The sequence below is a fragment of the Coffea eugenioides genome, chromosome 4 (genome assembly GCF_003713205.1).
Source record: "Coffea eugenioides isolate CCC68of chromosome 4, Ceug_1.0, whole genome shotgun sequence".
Classification (NCBI taxonomy): domain Eukaryota; kingdom Viridiplantae; phylum Streptophyta; class Magnoliopsida; order Gentianales; family Rubiaceae; genus Coffea; species Coffea eugenioides.
In genome coordinates this window covers 42,405,326-42,421,731 of record NC_040038.1, presented here as the reverse complement: position 1 = coordinate 42,421,731, position 16,406 = coordinate 42,405,326, and the positions used below count along the sequence as shown (strand labels likewise).

At 40.1% G+C, this 16,406-nt stretch overlaps 5 protein-coding genes across 6 annotated transcripts; 1 reads left to right on the top strand and 4 right to left on the bottom strand.

Moving 5' to 3' along the window:
- Positions 1–3: 3 nt before the first annotated feature.
- LOC113767565 (mitochondrial outer membrane protein porin of 36 kDa-like) lies at positions 4–2,216 on the bottom strand. Its single transcript, XM_027311703.1, has 5 exons — positions 2,141–2,216; positions 1,809–1,892; positions 1,070–1,137; positions 742–950; positions 4–497 (listed from the first exon to the last, which is right to left on the bottom strand). The coding sequence occupies exons 1-5, from the start codon at positions 2,187–2,189 to the stop codon at positions 140–142; spliced, it is 768 nt and encodes a 255-aa protein (XP_027167504.1). The 5' UTR covers positions 2,190–2,216; the 3' UTR covers positions 4–139.
- Positions 2,217–2,860: 644 nt separating this feature from the next.
- Positions 2,861–4,085, bottom strand: LOC113768745 (splicing regulatory glutamine/lysine-rich protein 1). Of its 2 annotated transcripts, none has more exons than XM_027313209.1 (2): positions 3,993–4,085; positions 2,861–3,556 (listed from the first exon to the last, which is right to left on the bottom strand). In XM_027313209.1, the coding sequence occupies exon 2, from the start codon at positions 3,533–3,535 to the stop codon at positions 3,197–3,199; it is 339 nt and encodes a 112-aa protein (XP_027169010.1). In that variant the 5' UTR covers positions 3,536–3,556; positions 3,993–4,085; the 3' UTR covers positions 2,861–3,196. The 2 variants fall into 2 exon arrangements, with proteins under 2 accessions (XP_027169010.1, XP_027169011.1); XM_027313210.1 differs by lacking the exon at positions 3,993–4,085 and adding an exon at positions 3,663–3,966.
- A 716-nt stretch (positions 4,086–4,801) lies between these two features.
- On the bottom strand, positions 4,802–8,592 carry LOC113768793 (protein QUIRKY-like). The gene has a single exon (XM_027313278.1). It carries the CDS (start codon positions 8,400–8,402, stop codon positions 5,265–5,267), a length of 3,138 nt encoding a protein of 1,045 aa, XP_027169079.1. The 5' UTR covers positions 8,403–8,592; the 3' UTR covers positions 4,802–5,264.
- Positions 8,593–10,853: 2,261 nt separating this feature from the next.
- Positions 10,854–12,311, bottom strand: LOC113768813 (inactive protein RESTRICTED TEV MOVEMENT 2-like). Its single transcript, XM_027313309.1, has 2 exons — positions 11,882–12,311; positions 10,854–11,566 (listed from the first exon to the last, which is right to left on the bottom strand). The coding sequence occupies exons 1-2, from the start codon at positions 12,021–12,023 to the stop codon at positions 11,001–11,003; spliced, it is 708 nt and encodes a 235-aa protein (XP_027169110.1). The 5' UTR covers positions 12,024–12,311; the 3' UTR covers positions 10,854–11,000.
- A 1,723-nt stretch (positions 12,312–14,034) lies between these two features.
- LOC113769415 (pectate lyase-like) lies at positions 14,035–15,900 on the top strand. Its single transcript, XM_027313862.1, has 4 exons — positions 14,035–14,225; positions 14,312–14,963; positions 15,104–15,346; positions 15,679–15,900. The coding sequence occupies exons 1-4, from the start codon at positions 14,035–14,037 to the stop codon at positions 15,898–15,900; spliced, it is 1,308 nt and encodes a 435-aa protein (XP_027169663.1).
- The last annotated feature ends 506 nt before the right edge of the window (positions 15,901–16,406 follow it).

Sequence of the window (16,406 nt, the reverse complement as noted above, 5' to 3'; positions counted from 1 at the left end):
GGATAAGTCAAACTTTCTTTCTCTTCGATTAGAAAAAAATAAGTACACCTCCATCTTGAATATGAGGGAAAAGTCCATCAAGCACAAACCTTCTTTCTCATCTATCAGAAAAGAAAAGGAATGCTATCATTTCAATCAATCACTGCTCAAACTCAATGCTGAAAGGAATTCCCATTGAGGAGGAAAAATGACGTAGCAATGCATGATGGAAAGAGCAAGATATGCCCATTTTAGAACTCCTCATTGCCCTAACGTTTAATTCCCCTGCAATTGTTAAGATCACAGCTGAGAAACAAGTATGGCGAACAGCGGCCGAAATGTTTCCATCAGTGCCTGCTTGAACTTTAAAACGCGTAGATTCAGTTAAAGAATGCTGCCCTCCAAATCTGAAAACAGTCTGCTCGTGCCAAAATCTATGGGTCAGCTCAGCTGCGACCGCGGTTCCTCTAAGGGGCTCCGAGTAACAGGAAGCGCTCAGAACATTACCCATCTCAGTCCTGCAGCATCAGAACAAGAATATCAAAATAAGACGAATTTTGCTTATTTTTATCAGCTTTCTGCAACATCTACTTGAGTTCATTGTCTGAAGCAATCAGTATGACTGCAAGACAGTTTCTTGGTTTGTAGAATGTTCTATGAGAATCTTTTAGTTTTCCCTGTATCAAGACAGAGATATATGTTTCACAACTTTGTCTAGTACCCCAAGGTCACACTCTCCTCATGGGAAAAAGAAACAATTACAATGTGACTGCAGCACTCAGGAAGCGAGTATTGAGGCTTAAACCAGCATCCCACTGGGAGAGTTGTCCGAGCAGAGTGTCGACCGAAATAGCAGTTCCAATGTTGTAGCTGCTGGTCCCAAGTACACTTGAGAAATTTACTACCGGACTCCTTGTCAAACTGGCTCCCATTGTAATTCCAGCGAAATCATGCAAGTACTGAACTTCAACCTGTAAGGTAAAATCCACTTTAGTTAATTGATTTCTGGGAATGAAGTATCCAGTCATGCAGAGTGTCATAATTCAAGCCGTGCAAAGTAGAAGTTTTGGTCAAAAATTGGAACTCTCACCATGCTCGACCTTTGGTATGGCATGACAACTTGAAAAGCAGCACTTAGCCCGCGTACGATTCTGTCAACTGCAGAGATTGTGAAAATTCAGAGATTGAAAGTAAGTTAATCTTGCAAAACAATGAGATATAATTCACTTTAAACATCAAGCAAACAGAACCCCAAATATCTGGTGCAGTTATATTATACATGTTGCAGATATAACTTCTTGAAAGCGTGGATCGATGCATAACAGGAAGTAGATGAGAAGAACCAGCTCCATTTTAATGGTGAAACTAGTTCTAAGTGCAGATCCTGACATATGAACAAGCTGCTGCAAAACTATGATATCTTAACACTTTCCTGCGCAGTGTATTTGGATGAAATGTACTCAAAACCCCCTTCTTGTGACAAAAGAAGGATCTTTGCACAATTTCATCAAAGGATGAGTTAGTCAAGCAGTTCAATCCCTCGTACAAAACACAAATGGGAAACGATACAATCAATCAACAAAATGCACCTTGATCCAAGAGATTTCTGGGCAATTTACAAAAAAGCACAAGGTTTAAGTGAAAAAAGTTTGGATTTTGTCCAAAATTTCAGTTGACAACATAAAAAGTTGCCCATTACTTTCTTGGACATGTTATTGATGGGCTCGAGGAAGCACAATGAAAACATCTGCTACACAGGAATGGAAAAATAAAATTGAACAGGAAATATAGCCTAAAGCTTCCGTAAACTGTAGATCAAAGGAACATACTCTCACTGAGGAGATGAAAACTCAAGTTGAACCATCCGAGCCGATAATGAATTGGTGGCTGATGCACGTACCCGTGCAGAAGTCCTGAGGAACATTTGACAGGTTATTGCTACATTCATGTATAAAGAATTCTGCTATGTTTGCTTTAAAAATTCTTAACAAATTAGAGGACTATAAAGATTTTGCAATATCTGCTGCACCAATACCTGAAATCTTGAACTTATAGCTTCAGTATATTGAGAACAAAACATGTAAACGGAATTTTGTATCTCACTGCTATATTTTGTTTTGAAGAATAAGCTGAAGGAAAGTTGAAGCATTACTGAAATTACCTCTGGCACCTTTTCCGATATCCGAGTAAAATCCAGGCTTCCTTCCCATTGCTGCTTCAAAATTTTCATGCTGGGGTTTCACCGGTTTGCTCAGAAGGAATTTATGTTAGAAAATTGGAAAGAAGCTGTTAAAATGGGAAACTTCCTGCTGGATTTACATCTATTGGAGGAAGCTTCCTAGTATTTTAGGTCAACGACTTAGGCATCCTCTGTAAACATATGAAGAGAATAAGCAACTCATTTTAGGAAGAATCATATCTGTTTGCAGTCGTAATTAAATTCATCATGATAATCATGAAGAAACAATAGTACTTTCACCTGCTTCAGACACGCTCTAGTGTTTCTCTTGAGTCCTGCTACAAGCTTGACTAATTTTCTGATTTGTATACTTAAAGCCACCATTCTTTGTCAGCTTCCTCAACAATGAAGATGATTTTTAGCTTTCTCACAATATGTACTAGAGATATTTACATTGGAATGGTGATTTAGGTGGTCTGATAACTTTTATTTTCTGGTTCTCTCTTTTTTTTTTCATCCAGTAAATGAACATGAATTATTATTAATCAGGACAACAAAAATACCATATAAATGTGAAAATGGTGTGAACAATCTTGAAGTATGGGCATGAGGAAGGATCAAGGAGGTATGCCTCCTAGCCTTATGGCATCCACTTTAGCAAATCCAGAATTTATGCAGTCTGGATATCAGTGCAATATCATATTCATGCCACAACTAAATGGTCCCTGAGTGAAAACTAGGTTTGCTTCTATTTTCAATTCCATCACTCAAGGCCATGGTTTATTTTTCAGATATATAATCTACAATCCCAGTCTGGATAACATTTAGATGCATTTTCATCATCTGTTTGTGTATGGAAATTCTACTTTTGATACATACACAAGCTTACTTTCTACTTTCAACTTTGTCTCAGAATAATAATTTAATGTTTTCCTAATGCTATAACACATATCAGCACAATTTCTGGCATCTAACAGATAAGATCTGCCAATTTCTACAGATCTTGATCTTAAATTTCTTGCACTATCGCAGAAATGTTCAAGCAGATGGAGGTGGAGCGGCAGCTTCTGCAGTTGGATTTGCTGCAGCTTTCTCAGCATCACTGATAAGCTTGACAATTTCTTCTCTTTTAATTGCTAAAGCCTGCATCTTGGCATCAAGCTTTTCAAGCTTAAGCTTTAATTTCGACAGATCCTTCTTATCTTCAGGATCCTTCTTCTTCTTATCTTTGTCTTTCTTCTTGTCCTTTGCCTTCTCTTCACTTTTTTCTCCTTTGTCATCCTCATCCTTGTGTTTCGATTTCTCCTTCTTTTCATGCTTGTCCTTCTCAGTTTTGGTTGCACACTCATTTTTGCCTGAATCTTCAGTCCCTCCCATGCCTTAATGTATTGTTCTTGCCTGAAAAAACAATAACCAAAAAAAAAGAAAAAAAAAGGGAAGAGGCTAGTAAATTTCCCCTCCATTTCTAAGTAAATTTGAAGATTGTACAAGCAGAATCACAGACAAGGTGTTGTATCTTCATATACTTGACTATCTCTTATGAATCTGTCAATATTTGGAGGGTTGTCAGCTCAGATTTCAACATGCATTTACAGGGACCAAATAACTGAAGGGAAAATGCTGAAATTGCATTTGAGAGTCTGATGAAAAATGAGAAAACAAAACACAAGAATTGCACAAGATTCAGCATTATTGGGAAACAGATTACATGGTAGATTTTGCTTTTTTTTGTTCTTGGGCTATGAAGCCTGAGAGCAACGCCATTGACATTTGAACAAGTAATTTTGCTGCAGCAAGATTCAATTAAGCAGTAAAAACTGAGTATTTGACAGACCTGAGATTAGTAATCTTTTGAACTTCACAGTGGTATGATAAAAAGCTTAAAAGGCTATTATCAACGTTTAAATAGAAACTCAAAGCCCCTAATTCTGCCTTTTGGTGGTCTTCATTTCCCTTTATTTTTGGTCATCTTTAGAGTGACCCTTGAAAAATTAGCTTCTTCCTAACTGCCACTTTCTTTCCAGGCCACAAGCCAGACGATTATTACTCCATCCTCCCCATTCATTTTCCAGGTCTCATGAATTTTCAACTTTTTTTTTTAAAAAAAACCAAAATTTGCAATTAAAGGCATCATCATATTGATCAACAACTACCTAACTAAAGATCGATGTTCTACAGTAAATCATATTAGTGTTAACTTTCATTCGCCATCCACCAAAAATAAATAGCTTAAACATAAGATGAGAGCTCACGTGTCATGTATCTAGTCATGATAGTGTATACACTGTCAGTAGTATATATAAGATTTACTCTATAATAAAACATGCCTCCCAATTTTACGCACAAGAACCAAAATTGTTTTTTTTTTTTTTGGTCAATATGGACAAGAACCATTGAGTTGCACGAGAAGGGGCAATTGGATATGAAAGTGTTTCTAACCAATAGATTCGTGAAAAGGCATTGCACGTTGCAAGATTGGTGTACCTATAATTCCATTCAACACTTAAGTTTAATGGATTCAGATATTAATATGTTCAATTGCGTTCGATAACTAAAAATTAAAAATTTGAATTAATTAAGTTACACTGAATTTTTTAGGTAAAATTTGCTCTCAAAAATAAATAATAAATTATTGACTTTGCAGCAAAAGTTCTAGTACTAGAATGGTTTTACATTTGATGATGTTAAAATGCAAAACCAACAATAATATGTTAGTGCTTTTCAGGACATCATCACAGCCCAAGTAACCTTCATTTCAAATCTCTGCCTCCTCTTTTCTAAACTCCCCCCCACCCTTTATGGCTATATTTCCCCTACCTTTTTTTCCTTATTTCAACAGTTAGTCAATGAATTCAAACATCAAAAAGCTCCAAATCCCACTTGCCTGCCTCACTTTTCACTTCTTCCCATGTTATTAATCAATCAACTTTTCAACAGATCCCATGCCCAAACAGACACAGTTTCACACTCACCAATCATCAAATAATCTTCCATCAGTCCCACAATTCCTGGCGCCAAAAATTGACCACTCTCTCTATTAATCTTCTAAATAGTACTCTCTCTTTTTTTTTTTTGCTTTTTTTTTTAAAAAAAAAAATCTACAAAACTACAGCAACCTGTCAGATAAACTGGGAAGCCTCCTAAAGAAATTCAAGCTGGCTGGGGGCATTGGGTCCCTGAACATGGGATGCCGCAGAAAATAGAATCCAAGGGCTACTGCTACCATTTTTGGTGGCACAATGTAGAGTACCACTGCAATTGTAAGGCACACTCCGATAAAAATTTTGGTGGCCCTGGGGTCCCTCCAACTCACCAATGCTTGGACCCTTTCACCCTGAGTTGCAAAATCACCCAAAACTGTTTGGACCCTTGCTGCCAACAACCTCAACCGGTCATATCTCATTCTAATAATTTCGGCCGGTCTTGAACTCGGAATCGTATCAAATTCCTCGTCCAACTCATCCGGGTCGACCGACTCGGCTTGGGAAAGCCGGATATCCATGCCCGCCGGTACTTTCGGCCTAAACCGATAATACCATACACCGATAAGAAACACGTATAAGAACCCGGTCGGCACGATTAAATCCGGGTACCACACTAGCACTAAGTACAATATGTGGACTAGAACCGTCGTAACCGGGTTTCTCCATCTCTTGATATCATCCAACCATTTAGCCAACCCAACCGCCCAAGCCAGTACGGCCACTATCCGAAACCAATTAGCCTTACTTTTCCTTATGCTCCATGTATGTGAATCCGCATCCAACATATACCGAACCACCTCCGGCCCGAGCGGTGGCTCCGATCGCCCCAACCATGACGCCACCAATTTAGTGGCCGCCGCTCGTAATGCCTCCTGCTGAGCTATCGCCAATGGCCTGAGATAGTGCATTCTCGGCAGCAAAGGTTGCCCATAAGCCGCGCAAGTATCCGGCAACAATGACGGACAGGCAAATCGAACCGCCACCTCGACTTCACCCATTTTCTTTAATCCGGTTCTTAACAAAACCATTAACGGGTACGAATTTGTGTACACCTTATTACTCTGCAACGTGGATATCCGAATCCGAACTTTCCCAATCCGATAATCCGGCTTCTCCTCTCCGGCGTCAGCAAACATCCGCCAGTTGTCAAATACTCCGATGGTTAGAACGGTGCACGGATCATAGACCTGCCAGGTGTACTGTTCATTCCACCGTGGATCAAAATTGTCCGTAACGGTCCGGGTTCGGACCCATTTCTTCCCATACTTGGCAACACAATAAGCATCCGTGGACCCCTTCCCTCCGCCCTTGGATTTCATCGGCAGCAATCCGCGAGCGCCCAAAATCCCGAGCTCCAGAATCCCAATGGCCGGCTTCCACAGCTGCTTCGCCGTCGGCCTGAAGTCGCTGCACACGTGCGCCGCCTCATCTAGCACGTGATACCCTCCCTCCAAGCACATTCTCAATTGTACCCTCCCACAGTAGGCCCCATTTGGTCCGCCCTCTAACCCCGACCACTTCGCCGCCACGTGCCGCTCATCGAACCGCTGCTCAACCGAGACTAGAGGAATCCTCACGTACCCGAGAATTTCCGGATCTCTACCCGTCCGATCTTCTACCAATATTATCAGGTTGTCTTCCAGTGGCTCTCCGGCTACAAAGATCAAGTCCTCGTTCCAGTGAAACGCGGGAGCATGGTGGCTCATGGACCCTCTCCGCGTCCGAACCGACTGAAGCCCGAGTTGTGCTTTGATCCGAATTTCCGGGACGGTTAGCGGGGGCAAATTCGGAGCAATGTGGAGGTCTTGGGCTTGAATCACTGTAATTCTCAAGTACCATAGCTTAGGAGATTGGTATACTTTTGAGCGCGTATGAGCCACGTGGTTTGGAGGGGCGTCGGAGCTCCAAGCTTCCGGGAAAGCATGGTCGGCCTGAGTTCCTATCCAAACTGATAGCTGAATGTCGCCAGGGACACTGTCCTGGCCATCACCTCCTCCGCCGGGGCCGCTGCCATCAAGGTGGTACCACTGGGGAGCGAGCGGGCTGTCCGGTGGGTCACGCACAGGCACGTCGGAAAGGTCGAAGCAAACGCCACCGAGGAACCTTTCCGACGAGGAGTCCCAGACGGAGATTTGGAGGGTTGAACGGGAATGCTCCGCTCTATTGTGGCATAGAGCAAACACTTGGTTCCATTCCGGGTTGGATGGAGGCTCTCCGGGTCGGGTTGACCCGAGTCTAGACTTGACAGAGTGACTGGAGGTCTGGATCTTTAAATACGGGCTCTCAGTCGGAGCCAGATTGCGGGCCTTCACGATCCGAATGAACAAATACTGCATCGGCTCCACAAGATCGTACGCTGGAATCCTTTCCGATGCATCTCCGGTCCCGGGAATGCCTCTCGGCGAGTAGTCTCCGTTCACTGGTCGCCTCACGACCTTAACTCTCTCGCTACATCTCCCGACTGCCGCGGCCTGCATCCTCCTCACCTCCGGCGGGCACTCCATCACCGGCGGAACGTGCACCTCCACATACCTAACATGCTCCGGCGGCGCCGCATTGGCCGGCGGTGGCTGTGGAGGAGACTCCTCAATCGTAACAACCGGCGGGAACTGATCTTTCACCTCCATAGCAATCTCCGTCGGTAGCGGAACCTCCAAAATCCTCATCGGGGGCAATTCCTCAATCACAGCGACACCCGGCGGTTTGTTGCCTTCCTCCGCCGTCTGCGCCGGGGCCGGCGGCGGGGGCTCCTCCTGAGGTGGTGGCTCAGGCGGGGCCTCTAGCTCATCATAGTAATAAATCTTCAGCCCCAACTCACCCCTAATCCAACTGAACACACTTTTTTTCTCAAGTGCAAAATAAATTATCCCTTCTTCACCTCTCTTAGAAAACTGACTGCCGTAAATTTTAACTCGGCCGAGGAAATGGTTTTTTCTTGCATTCCCGCTGCTGAGCTTCTTGTCGTTGTAAACCTCAATCTCGAGCTCTTCGTATTCCATGGTGGAAGGATCAGAGACGACGAACTCGAGGGTCTCGTTCCAAGAAGGGTTGAGGTTCTTGTGGACAGTGGAAGTTCTTTTCTTTTGGCCGTCGAAATCCACGACGACATATGGGCTTGAACTGCCCTGGCCATCTTTCGGGAGGAGGTCGCGGGCCTCCACAACTTCCACGATAAGTTTCCGGATAACTTGTGGGGGTCTTGGTGGCTGTTCTGGTTGCGGAGGCTGGTGCTGGTCCGGTTGGGCCGTGGAGTTTGTCATGGCGTCATCCTCGTGCTAGGTGGTGGGTGGTGGAAGTGGAGGAGATGTTGGAGGTGTTTAGTTTTTGGACTGAGGGTTTTTGCATTCAGTGGTGAGCGTCACTGTGCATGGTTTTTGTTTTGCTTCTACGTGAGTTTTTCCACTAATTTCTGGGTTTTTTTTTTTAATGTGGGGTGCTTTCTGTTATGGCATTGGGGAATGTTTTTAGGGGGTGGGGAACTGTGACAGTGGTGGGATGGGGATGTTTTTGGGGTCTGGTTGCTGAATGCTGGTGCTTTCTTTTGATGATCTGTGTGGGTATGTGTGTATGAGAGAGACTGATTCCATGCTCTCTGCTGAAGGTTTCTATACTTTTTGGCTAACACACTCTACTTTTTGGGTTCTAAAATAAGTGGACTTCTCTATGGTGGCAACTTTTCATTTACTGGTTTTTATGTTTTTCCTTTTTCTTATATGAGTTGTAGATGAATAATTTGGTGTATAAATAAACTATGATAAATGTGATTTCATGAAACCAGTGATTAGGAAAGAGGAGGGATGGCATTGCAGTTTGCAAGACTGCTATTTTTGTGCTGTGAATGTTTGTAGGAAGGCAGAGTTGGATTTTGTCTGAAGTTATTCTCCAACAGTAACAAAATCTAACATTTAAAAGTATCTTTACTATTTAGATCTGTTGCACAGATCCTACCGGTTAGGGGCTTGGATTATCTTATGGGTATATGATATCCTATGTCCACTTTTCTTGACACCTGAAAAAAGCTCCTAACTAAAAATATTCGAATGACAAAGTTTTGAAGAGGGCCTAGTTTTTAACATGGAAACTGATTTGTATTGAAGATCCTGGAGCTGGATTTGAAGAATGTATGTAGTTTCTTATTTTTTTTAAAGAAGTAATTGAGATGAAAATTTATATTCAACAAAACAGTGGGAAAAAAATAAAAAGGAGCCGAAGTTTGAATAGAAAGATTCGAAGGCAGACGAAGTTCCTAATTCGTATTAGGTTGCTAATTCTGATCATTTTTCTCTGCAGTTCAAGAATTCTGATCATTATCCTGCGGCCAGAGCAGAGGAATATATTCTCCATCTGGTAGCTTATTTCTTACTGTATCTCTGGTATGGCCTTGTAGATAGGTCATGTCATAGTGGTAATGTGTAAAGCTAGACTTGAAACGGACTTCTTGTAATATAAATGAGATTTTGTGTAGAGCAACAAGATGCTTCTGTAAGGCGCCTGATTCTACCACCCCCTCTATTCTACTCTGCCTACAGCTTCTGTCTTCCTTTTTGTCAAAAGCTCCAAACACATTTTGAGAAAAGTTGAGGATAAAAGCATCTCCTTTATTGCTTCAGTAGGGCCCTTAAAAGTCTTTGTTCTGTACTAGTACTCTTTGTCAACATAATAGCTGTCAAGATTAGATTGTGTTTGGCCCAGGTATAATCGGGATTTCCCAAAAACCTGCTGACTTATGGTGTCATACAGGAGGTGGAAGGCTAAAACAGTTAATCATTTCTTCAGAATTTTGCAGTGTAAATGGACCAAAAGTCCTGAACTTCGTTGTCTTTGAGGGCACTTGGATGGGCTTTCCCAATCTAGTCAAGGTTTTGCACCCTGTAGATTAATTGGTTGCAGTAGGACGAAAAGAGGTACATTTGTCCCGAAAGAAAATGTTTCTTCCTATGCTATGGTTCCTAATACTCTTGGCTGACTTTGCTGTCTGATTAATATTTTGAGTGGATGGAAAGGGTACACATTGATGTTTAGGTGTGTCTAATCTAAGTTCCAAATGCTGCAGCCAATGAAGGTTTAGCTGGTATGATAATAATACTTCCTGAATGCTTGTGCCTCCTGTAACTGTTCAATATCATTGATAGATAGAGACATGATCCTTTGTTTCTTGTCTATGTTTCTTTTAGAAAATGTAATTTCTGCAGTTTTAAACATGCACTTTTGGCTCGAATGTCAATGAAGCTTCTCTCTTTTAGCTGGTAGCTTGAGAGGGATGTTTATGCATTGCTTCCTCGCCTTTTCTGAATTGGTGTGACTAGTTATGGAATCTGATCCTTTTAGGATAAAGACATCTTTGAATTGATGCTTATATGATGGATATTCCCCTCCCATGGATGATGGAAAATCAGGTCAGCAGCAGCAGCCCACCGATAATCCTTGTACCATCCAATCAGCTATCAGACCACTGCAATATTATTGCTTGTTTTTGTTTTTCCCCTTTCCAAAAGGAATCTGGTTCCATCTTAATTCCCTATTTCTAGTGCAAACCTGACTCTTTTCCCCAACTTCCCTTCCTTCTCCTTCAATCCCCCCCTCCCTAATCCCCTAACTCTTTTTAACTAGTACTAAACTCAAGATGCAAACCGAATTAAATAAATTTAAGATACTACTAAAATATAATCAGAGATACAGGATTCAAACTATAGATGTACACTTCATTTTGGAATTTATAAACTTTTATAGTAACAATTTTTAGATGGGGGAAGGTATCAAGAAGAACAAGGGGAATGAGAATGGCTAGAATCAAATCCATCATTATGTGATCAAGCGCCAAGACCCTTAATCAATAGGAACTTGTTCGAAGTCATGTCTTAATTTTCAGGATTTGTCTGGAATTTTTGACAGACGAAAACCCCCAAGGAGAATGCTAAGACTGCTGTGACAACTATCCCTTTATTCTTCTTCAACTGCAGTCTTAGTGTTTCCAACAGGCTGCTCTCATTCCTCACACTTTCTTTCCTTGCATCATGAAATTCTTCTTCATGTTCTCCATCACAATCTTCTTCTTTTTTCGGTTCTTCGCTCGATCCCTTCTCAGTCCTCTGGTGATTGTCGATTTCGTCTTGATCATTATCAATCACTTGATGATCTCTGTCTGAATCATTCTTCTGTTGGCTCTCTTCCTGTATATGATCAGTTTGTGGTACTGTGTCTTTCTCGCGGTTACTTTCGTTTTCTGCTGTAGCTGTCTTGGGAATGATCATGTAAAGGATTTCATCTTCAAACTTAGCAGTGGCCTCCTGGATGTCTGAATTGTCTGGAACTCGATAAGATTGCTGAAACCGGATGTGTTTTATCCCATTCACTTGCCTTTCTCCACTTACCAATAAATGCCCGTAGTTATCAGCTCGAAGCTTCACCTCATCCATTTTAAACCCTTCAATAAGATAGTGAAAACAACATGTTCAGATTACACATATTCCTTCAAACAACTTAGATCATCACCTGCAAGCAAAGAAACAAGCATACACAAACAGAAAAGGGGCTAAATCCAAACGCTTCCATCTTGAATGGACAGTCGAAACCTTATTCATAGTTCCATGCGTTAAAGGCTTGTATATAAAAACAATGTATTTGTACATGCAGGGCATGGTTTTATTTAGTATTTGGGGGGGGGGGGGGTGGGGATTTAACTCATCGCGAAGAATTACATTACAAAAGTTGGAAAATGAGATGAATTCTGGGCATATACCAGGAAGATCAATGATTAGACAGTGGCGATCTTTGTCCTCTGTCCAACCAGAGGAAGGCACAATCTCTTCAAAGATCACATCATGTGGGCTTCTCCTGTCAGCAGCAGCTCCTCTGCCGCCTGCTCCTAACATATTTGCCATGTTCTTCAGTTCCTCTGTATCAAAATGAGCACTGAAAACACTCCGAAAAAATGGTTGAATTCCAAGAAACTCTCTGGGGGGTTTTGTGGAGGGATCGATCAAGCAATGCTGCTGCTATTTAAGCTGTAGTTTCAGCATGTCAATCAAAAGCTAATAGCTTTTCTTGCAAGATTTCTTATTCCAAACTTTTCCTTTTGGACTCTGACAAAAATGGCAATGTTAGATTGTTCATAAAACTACAGGAAGAGGCTATTCTTTGCTTTGCTTAGGACTCAAATAGCCTGTGTCTCTGGTCTGACGTATCTTAAAAAGGGTGTCTTAGATAGTTTGAATAGGATGGAATGGAAAACTATATTGTATACCTTCGGACAACTAATGGTAAACTTTCACATGCCCCTTGTACAACTTTTTCAATCCAACATGTAAGCTGCAGTATTCAGCTGAGTCCATACATGCTTCAAATGGTGACCCTATTCTTGTTACACCACTTGTCCCTTGTGTTTCTACAGCAATACTTTTGTCCGGTCCACACTAAGTTTGAACCAAAAAAAAAAAAAAAAAGGTTAGGGGCCTTTGTACCATTTATGTTTTGTGTTTTTGTTGGTAGATTTTGACAAAAAAAAAAAAAAAAAAAAAAACAAACAGTTTTGTTAAATTTCTTCGTATTTTAGAAAAAAGAAGAACGTATTATGAAAATGAGCTTTATTTTAAAAACACCAAAAATATTTTTTCAATTATTTTTTTTTTAAAAAAAAACCTAAACTAGAATATCAATCAATTGAAATTGTAAATTAATTCATTTCATCCTACTCAACCCTCTGCCACCTAGTTTGATCCAGCCCGACCCAATCTACATGCTACGGTTAAAGCCCAATAATTGGGGCTTAATTAGTTGGGTTTCAACAAGTGTAGATCCAATCCTTGCTAACTCGAAATCAACCCATTAAAAATTCACTCAGTAACCATTAAACAAACGATACTAAAGAAAATTACTGGTCAATACAAGTACTAATAGGATTTAATTAGATAAAGAAAGGGGTGGTAATTTCACTTTATCCCTATCGTTAGAGATAGTTCCACCTAAACTCAATATTACATTTTTCTTCAATTATCTGTATACTTATTTTCACATTCAAATAGCTACCATCTGTAGAAATCGTTTGATTATTTCACTACTTTTCTATCAATAGATCAATATACGAAAGAAAAAAAAAAGAAATGCATTTGAGAATACTTTGACATTCAAGTTTGCACCAAATATTTAAATGGTGAAAATTAGGTCAAAATGATAAAAAAAAGATCTATAATGATCAATCAAAAAGAAAAAAAACTTGGTCATTTTGATCATAAATTTTGCATATAATTGGAATCCATTTTCCCAAAAAAAAAAAAAAAAACTTTTGTGTATAACGAGAAATAAGCGATGATATATGTTGTAAATGATGTTGATTTTGAAAAGTAGTTTAAATATAATGGAGAGAATTGAGAAGAGCCTAATCCATAGATGCTCTACATTAATCAAATCCAATCTTCTAACACATTTTTTTTTCTTTCTATATTTATTGATATAAATATAGGTTATCTGTAAAACAAATCATCTTTCTGGTCAAATTGATTAGAAACATTCTTTACAAGTCATTTTTTTGACTCTTATTAATGTCCATATATAGAAAGCAAAGCAAATAGACTAAAGATTGACCATTGCCGGAAAAGCACTGGCTCCCCTTTCTTCCCTCTCAACTTCTCATTGTCAAATATTCCAATCTATTAAAGCAAAATCCTAAAAGCTTCAAAAGAGAGAACAAACAAAATTAATGCAATTGCATTACAGCCAATGTGACTGGCTTACTTCCATTCATGCATATCCCTAAACCCGATTGAGGTCTCAGTATTCTAATCCCTAAAAGTTGAACATATTATGTTCAAACCCTTTATTGCTTTCTTGTTACAAAATTAATTTGGTTAAGAAAACCATTTGCAAAAACAAAAACAAAAAAAAAGTGACACAAAAATGGAGTTCAAGAAAAGTAGCTTAATTTTAGCATTTGCTCTTATTGCTCTAGTTTATACCATTGAGGCACACATTGCCGAGTTTGATGAGGTCTGGCAGAAGCGCTCAGAAGAAGCAAAGGAGGCTGCTCGCCAAGCTTACCATCCTAACCCCGAAAATGTCACTTCTCATTTTAATGAGAAAGTCCATAGGTGGATTTTCCCTAAATTCTCTTCATTCTCTTCTTGGTGGAAATTTCTTGAAAACATAATATAAAATCATGCATTGATTCATGCAGGTCCATTGATGGCCACAACAGCAGAAGAAGGGACTTGCACAAGTATAATGGTCCATGCACAGCCACAAACCCTATTGATCAATGTTGGAGATGCCAGAAAAATTGGCGTAAAAATCGTATGAAGCTAGCTGATTGTGCTCTTGGCTTCGGCCGCCATGCAACTGGAGGCAAAGGTGGCAGGATTTATAAGGTCACTGATCCTTCTGATAATGACCTAGTCAATCCCAAGCCCGGAACTTTAAGACATGCCCTTATCCAGCCTGAGCCCCTTTGGGTCATATTCACCAAGAACATGGTGATCAGGCTTAGCCAAGAGCTTATCATGACCAGCAACAAGACGATCGATGGCCGCGGCGTACAAGTCCATATTGCATATGGTGCTGGATTCACCCTGCAATTCGTGCATAACATTATCATCCACAATCTTCACATTCATGACATTAAGGCTGGCAATGGTGGCATGATTAGAGACTCTGTCAATCATTATGGCATTCGTTCAAGAAGTGATGGAGATGGCATTTCAATCTACGGTTCCACCAACATTTGGATTGATCACATCTCAATGTCTAATTGCAATGATGGACTCATTGATGCTGTTCAGGCTTCCACAGCTATAACCATCTCCAATGGCCATTTCACTCATCACAATGAGGTAATTATCTATCTATCTATATGTCTACAGCATTAGACTGCTACTTTTCATGTACAAGGATGGAAACATCATGCTACTTAGTAGTATTGATTATATTTATACACCCTCTTATTAACAAAGTTAATGTTCTTTGTCCACAGGCAATGCTCTTTGGTGCAAGTGATAGCTACTCAGATGATTCCATAATGCAAATAACTCTTGCATTCAACCACTTTGGTCAAGGAATAGAACAAAGAATGCCAAGGGCTAGATGGGGTTTCGTGCATGTAGTGAACAATGATTACACACATTGGCTAATGTATGCCATTGGAGGAAGTCAACACCCCACTATACTTAGCCAAGGCAATCGCTTCATTGCTCCTGAAAATCCATATGCTAAAGAGGTAATTAATGATACTGATTAGCAATCAAATGTTCACAGATATAAACACCGTACAAAACGATTCATCCATTGGGCCAACTTCTGTTTAACATACTGATTTTATTAGAAGACACGTTTTTTCACAAACTCTGCATTAAATTACAGTAAAGTTTTATATAAATACCCAAAAAACTTATCATCCAAATGGACCCACTAAATAGTAACTAGCTCGATAATATAGATGCCTCTATAATGGTGAGTACAATCTTTTAGACCATCAAGAAGATAAGGGTATCTATTACCTATATAAAGCTTTTTTTTTCTCTGTCATTAATGCAAACCATGGTGATCCAGGTGACCAAGAGGGACTATGCACCAGAAAGTGTGTGGAAAGATTGGGTATGGAAATCGCAGGGAGATCTTATGATGAATGGAGCATTCTTTGTTCAATCAGGAGATCCCAATCACAATTTTGGTTCCAATGCAGATTTGATCGGTCCAAAGCCTGGGGAATTTGCAAATAGGCTCACACGTTTTGCAGGAGCTCTAAATTGTATAGCCAAAAGGCCATGTTAAAACCTATAGTACTATACACTTAATGATTCCAAACAAGCCCGCAAGGAATCTGAAAAAGAATCAAGAAGAGATTTAATGGAGATCACTTGTTTGAGAAACTTTGTACTCCCTGCTTTTCAACCCTTGATAAAAAAAAGTCTGGTTGCCTGCTTACAAAAAAGGAGAAAAGAAAAGGAACAAAGTTATCTGAACTTCTTGTTTTGCATAAGCAGATAAATTTGGATTTTCTTTCGCTCAATTGCCCTTCTGATCCTCCCTGAACATAAAAGACATATAGTTATTACCATCAGTATTCTTACTCTGTAATTTCAAGTGCATATGCTAGGCTTCTATAAGTTCACTAAATCATTAAATTGATTATACCAACTTGGCTCATTAACCTCGTATGCCAAGTATAATGACTAAACAAGATCTTCAGATTTAAGATCCTAGTAACTTGGCCAGATTACCATGTTGTACAAAGGACTTAGATAGATGTGCAATTTTGCCTAGTTGGTTTCACTTGA

What these genes read in the sequence shown, in the direction of transcription:
- LOC113767565 (XM_027311703.1), bottom strand. Translation starts at nt 2,189, where the DNA reads ATGGGAAGGAAGCCTGGATTTTACTCGGATATCGGAAAAGGTGCCAGA. An exon ending in TATCGGAAAAGGTGCCAGAG is followed by an intron (nt 1,893 to 2,140) that starts GTAATTTCAGTA and finishes AATGTTCCTCAG; the next exon opens with GACTTCTGCACGGGTACGTG. An exon ending in CTGAGTGCTGCAGTCACATT is followed by an intron (nt 498 to 741) that starts GTAATTGTTTCT and finishes CTGATGCTGCAG; the next exon opens with GACTGAGATGGGTAATGTTC.
- LOC113768813 (XM_027313309.1), bottom strand. Translation starts at nt 12,023, where the DNA reads ATGGCAAATATGTTAGGAGCAGGCGGCAGAGGAGCTGCTGCTGACAGG. An exon ending in TCTAATCATTGATCTTCCTG is followed by an intron (nt 11,567 to 11,881) that starts GTATATGCCCAG and finishes ATCTTATTGAAG; the next exon opens with GGTTTAAAATGGATGAGGTG.
- LOC113768793 (XM_027313278.1), bottom strand. Translation starts at nt 8,402, where the DNA reads ATGACAAACTCCACGGCCCAACCGGACCAGCACCAGCCTCCGCAACCA.
- LOC113768745 (XM_027313209.1), bottom strand. Translation starts at nt 3,535, where the DNA reads ATGGGAGGGACTGAAGATTCAGGCAAAAATGAGTGTGCAACCAAAACT.
- LOC113769415 (XM_027313862.1), top strand. Translation starts at nt 14,035, where the DNA reads ATGGAGTTCAAGAAAAGTAGCTTAATTTTAGCATTTGCTCTTATTGCT. An exon ending in TTTAATGAGAAAGTCCATAG is followed by an intron (nt 14,226 to 14,311) that starts GTGGATTTTCCC and finishes TGATTCATGCAG; the next exon opens with GTCCATTGATGGCCACAACA. An exon ending in AAAATCCATATGCTAAAGAG is followed by an intron (nt 15,347 to 15,678) that starts GTAATTAATGAT and finishes ATGGTGATCCAG; the next exon opens with GTGACCAAGAGGGACTATGC.